General features: G+C 60.8%; 1 protein-coding gene across 3 annotated transcripts in view; it reads right to left on the minus strand.

Annotated features, from left to right (window-relative positions):
- RNF26 (ring finger protein 26) overlaps positions 1-4,106 on the minus strand; it is a 13,153-nt gene extending 9,047 nt beyond the window's left edge. For 2 of the 3 annotated variants that reach the window (XR_001512993.1, XR_001512992.1), the window contains exon 1: positions 2,060-4,106. Coding sequence is in view for 1 of the 3 variants with exons in the window: in XM_006758701.2 (XP_006758764.1) it covers positions 2,628-3,926 (1,299 nt within the window). In the remaining 2 variants the exon portion in view is untranslated. Of the gene's footprint in view, positions 1-1,783 lie in introns of those variants that run through there. The other variant, XM_006758701.2, reaches the window with a different exon arrangement.
- Positions 4,107-4,317: the final 211 nt, after the last annotated feature.

Raw genomic sequence — 4,317 nt, forward strand, 5'->3', positions numbered from 1 at the left:
TCGCTCCTTCTCCCTGCCCCCTTCCGCTTCTGGCCCTTTCAGTGGAGGCCATTCAATAAATCTACAAACCCCTCCTGGCTCGGCTCCGTCTTTGGTGGTGGCGATGCCCTGGGCCTGAGGGTGGGGAAAGTGAGGAGACGAGGGGAGGAGGGGAGGGCTCGGGGCTGGATGCGCCGAGGGCCGGAGAGGCCCGTGGGAGAGGCCCTGGGTAGGTCGTCAGGAGGCCCTCGCTGAGGAAGGCACCCTCTGGCAGGGAGCTCTGGCCACTTGTCCGAACTCCAAGGTGTCCTATGCCCTGGATAGGGGCTACCTTCACACACACACCCCTGTTCTGATAACAGAAACGGAGCCCGGGTTTTTCGCTGGCCATTTTCAAGCTGCTCGCTTGGTCCCTAGATGGCTGGGAGGAAGGCTGCGTGCTTCTCTCTCACCCCCCATTTCCAGGGAGTGGAGTGTCCCTGGGATCTAGAGAGTAGTTTCTGAGGTGACCACAAGAGGGCGCCCCCACTCCAGAATGCAGCCATGACCCTGGGCAGCTTGAGTTATTTTTTATTGATTTCAGAGAGGTAGGAAGAGGGTGAGATAGAAACATCAACGATGAGAGAGAATCATTGATTGGCTGCCTCTTGCATGCCTGCCACTGGGGATCGAGCCTGCAGCCCGGGGATGTACCCTGACTAGAATCGAACCCGGGACCCTTTAGTCCGCCAACGCTCTACGCACTGAGCCAAACCGGCTAGGGCAGCTTGAGCTCTGGACTCCGAGGCTGGTTGGCCAATGGAATTCCTGATGGGGTGGAGGGGAGAGTCCTCTGCTCTAGCTCAGGAAGTTTATCTTTCCTCCTAAACCGTTTATCCTCACTTTAAACAGTGCATAGCCAGGGCTCTCCCCCTCCAGCTCTCTCCAGGGTTGGGAGGGGGAGGGATGGGTAGAAAAAGGCCTCCCAACTCCAAGGTGGAGATTTCCATGAACTCCCCCTACCCCTGCTGTGCTGGGCATAGCCCTGATGGGCTGGGTGGGCTGTGCCAAGTCTGAATCCTTCAAAGCTCCCCTCTTCTGACCTCAGAAGCAGCCCTGGTCCCACACCCCAACCCAATAACTAACACATCGGCGCTTGCAAGGCCCCTATCAGCTCAGCCTCTCACCCCGAGAAGGTAGAGGGGCTCTCAGTTTCCTCCTGGCCTTTCCCCTCTTCCCCACTTGCAGGAGGCTGTCCCTGGCATTTCGCTCCGAGACTTAAATACAGTTACGGGGCTTGCTCCCCTCTCTTGCTGGTCAGATGAGGGCAGATATGTCCAAGGGGGACTGGGGTGAGCTGGAGACAGGCCTCCAGAGTATTGAACTTCAACTCCCTGCTCTCCACCAGGTCCCATCAGTGTCCCTCTATGCCAAGAAAGACAAGCACCTGCTTCTCCAGGGATCAGAGAGTAGACTAGACACCAGGCAGCAGGAACCCCAAGTTCTCTCCTGGGAAGAGTGGCACAGGGAAAGCTGGGATGAGAAAGCTCCCACTTCTCTCTACCAGGGCTTTCTAGCAAAAATAGAAGCGGGGGGGGGGGGGGGGGCTTTCCAAAGGCTGCTCACGTGAGGACACAAATTGAGTAGATAAAAGCCAATCCAGCCACACCGTGGGTCTCCCCAAGGCACAGGGCTCCCATCCTACCTTCCTTCTCCCCCACCAGTTCCCCACAGATCACTCTGGTGACTAGCAGGACTGAAGGGCCTGCTGGAGTGTCAGTCACGCTGACCAGCTGCTCACCCTTGCAAGGATGCACAGAGGCTGTCAGGGTTGTCAACAAACTTTATTCACTGGAAACAGAGCCACAAGACCCTCAGGGAACTGGCCCCACTGTTTAGGCCCCAGTGGAATGTGCACAGTCTGCCTTCGCAGTGCCAGGGAGAGGCAGGCAGAGGGGAATGCCATTTTCCCTGTGATGTGGGGAATGAAAGGACAGGGATAGAAATCTGGTTCTCTCTCCAGAGGCTCCCAGTGGAGCTGGGATGCGAGGGTTCATGGTCCCAAAGCCAGGTGCAGCTACACACACACACACACACACACACACTTCTGACCCCAGCTGTTGGACGAGGTTGGGAGGGAGCTTCAGAAGATCATGGCAGGCAAAAGTGGTAGCTCTAAGGGCATCTGCAAAACACCTCCCCCAAAACCTGCCCAGCACAGGAGTTCTGGCTAAAAGCAAAGGTTCAAGAACATCCCAAGGCCCTTGGTTGCCAAAATACCCAAATAACACTGATGTGTTGTAGCTACAGAAGCTAGGGAGAGGACCGCAAATCTCCAACAACAACAACAAAACAGAAGCAGAGGAGGAGCCCCAGAGGCTGGCATCTGGAGGGGAGGCCACAACAGTCTCAGGGCGTGACAGTGACACGCCGCCCTCAGCATCGCAGGGACCCACTGGCAAACAGAAGCTGCTATCCTGCCCCCACCCAGGTCACTGTCTTCCAGGGTGTCGCATCTCAATATCCTAGACGTATGGCTTGGAGGCTTGGCATGACAGCCGCAGGGCAAAAGGCGATTCAGGCCAGGACCCGGAGGTCAGGCGTCAATGCTGTCCCAGCACAGGTGGCTGTGTGGTGCGTGGAGCTAAAGGAGGGCAGGCAGGGAGCTCTCAGAGGTAGACGTTGAGGGTCTGCAGGATGCCCCGGCGGCAGAGCGGGCAGTTGCGGTGGTAGACGGGGTGGCGCATCAGGATTTCGGTGCAGGCCTGGCAGAGGCACAGGTGCCGACAGGGCAGCAGCAGCACCGTCTTGCTCTGGTCCTGGCAGATGACACACTTCTTCCGCTCCTCTTGCTCCTTCAGCAACTTCCACGGGTCTTGCCCGGCTATCGGGTCCTCATTGAGCCTCTCCCTGCCCCAGGCAGCAGTCACTCTGGCCATTCGACCTTCTTCCTCTTCTGCCTCTGATCTGGGCCCTGCTTCAGGGAGAGTGTCCTGTTGTGAGGTCCTGGCTGTAGGCACCCTTCTGGGGCCACCCTGGGGAGCCCCAGGTGCCCCTCCCCAGTTTGGCCAGCTCGCCAGCTGCAGGCTGCGGCTCCAGACTCGGCGCCAAGCCTCCATGCCCAGTGCGAGGCGAGACAGCCGCGTGACATCCTCTCGAAGCCTGTGGTAGGACGGCCGGGCATGGAGCTGGCCGAGGGCCTGGCTGGCCAGCCTCACGGTGAGGTCGGGGTGCAGCACGGTCACCGTCACCGCCAGCACACAAGCCAGCAGCACCAGGCCAGTGAGATTGACAAGCACACAGCTGGCCACGAGGCGGGCAGCGGAGGCCAGGAGCTCCATTGCTAGCTGGCATGGGGTCCAGAGGAGGATGGCCATGGCCACAGCGCTGCTGGAAATGTGCGCGAGGAAGGCTGCCATGACGTCCGTCATCCTCCACAGTGGCCCCATCACTGCGTCCCACAGGGCCAGCAGCAGGGAGAAGAGGTTCTGAGTGCTGATGAGGCAGATGTTGACCAGGCTGTTGATCACGTAGGCCACCAGGCTCATGGCAATGGCACAGACGTCACAGGCCTGGCGCAGCAGAGCGTGGCCACTGGAGACCACGTTGAGGAGGCCCCGGTGCAGGAGGTCCCGGCTCCTCCAGGCCCCGTGCGCGGCCAGGTGCCCCAGGAGCTTCAGGCTCTCCAGGCCGGAGCAGCAGCTGCACAGCAGGGTCCACAGGGCCTGCGCGCCCCCGACAGTGAACCGCATCAGGGCTTCCATCACGGCCAGCAGTGACAGCAAGACGCCGCGGCCCAGGTGCACGAGGCCGGTCAGCACAGTGTGGGGCAGGTTGTAGACGAAGGCCAGCAGCCAGGCCGCCGCGGCCAGGAGGGAGGACACCAGCAGGAAGTTCAGGTCCAACGCCAAGGTCAGCGCGTCCAGCAGCAGGCCCACCCCGTTCACCACCAGGTACACGGCCTCCATGGCGGGGCCTGGGAGGGCGGGGCCCACACAGCCCAGCTCCCGGTGAGGGGCGGGAAGGCTGCGATGTGGCGGGGACGGGTCGGGGGTGTACCTGGAAGGGAAGGAAACGTCTCAACTCCGGGTGAGAATCGAGTCTGCGGAAGAAGGGGGAGGGGCGAGGGTCTCAGTGCGGGGACCGGGCTTTCCCTGGTATAATTTTTACTCTGTTGACATAACGCCAAGCAACTTGATTTGAACGGGGCCGGAGCCGCCGGGGCTGGAAGCGATCCTGGTGAAGGTGGCGGTCACTGCCGCGGGGCCTTCTCCGCACTGCGCCCGCGCCCCTCGTTCGCCCAGTGGTGCGCGTTCATGGAGCCCTTCCCGCTCGGGTGCGAGGGGCGGCACGTGCTCC

The sequence above is a fragment of the Myotis davidii genome, unplaced genomic scaffold, assembly GCF_000327345.1.
Source record: "Myotis davidii unplaced genomic scaffold, ASM32734v1 scaffold355, whole genome shotgun sequence".
Classification (NCBI taxonomy): Eukaryota; Metazoa; Chordata; class Mammalia; order Chiroptera; family Vespertilionidae; genus Myotis; species Myotis davidii.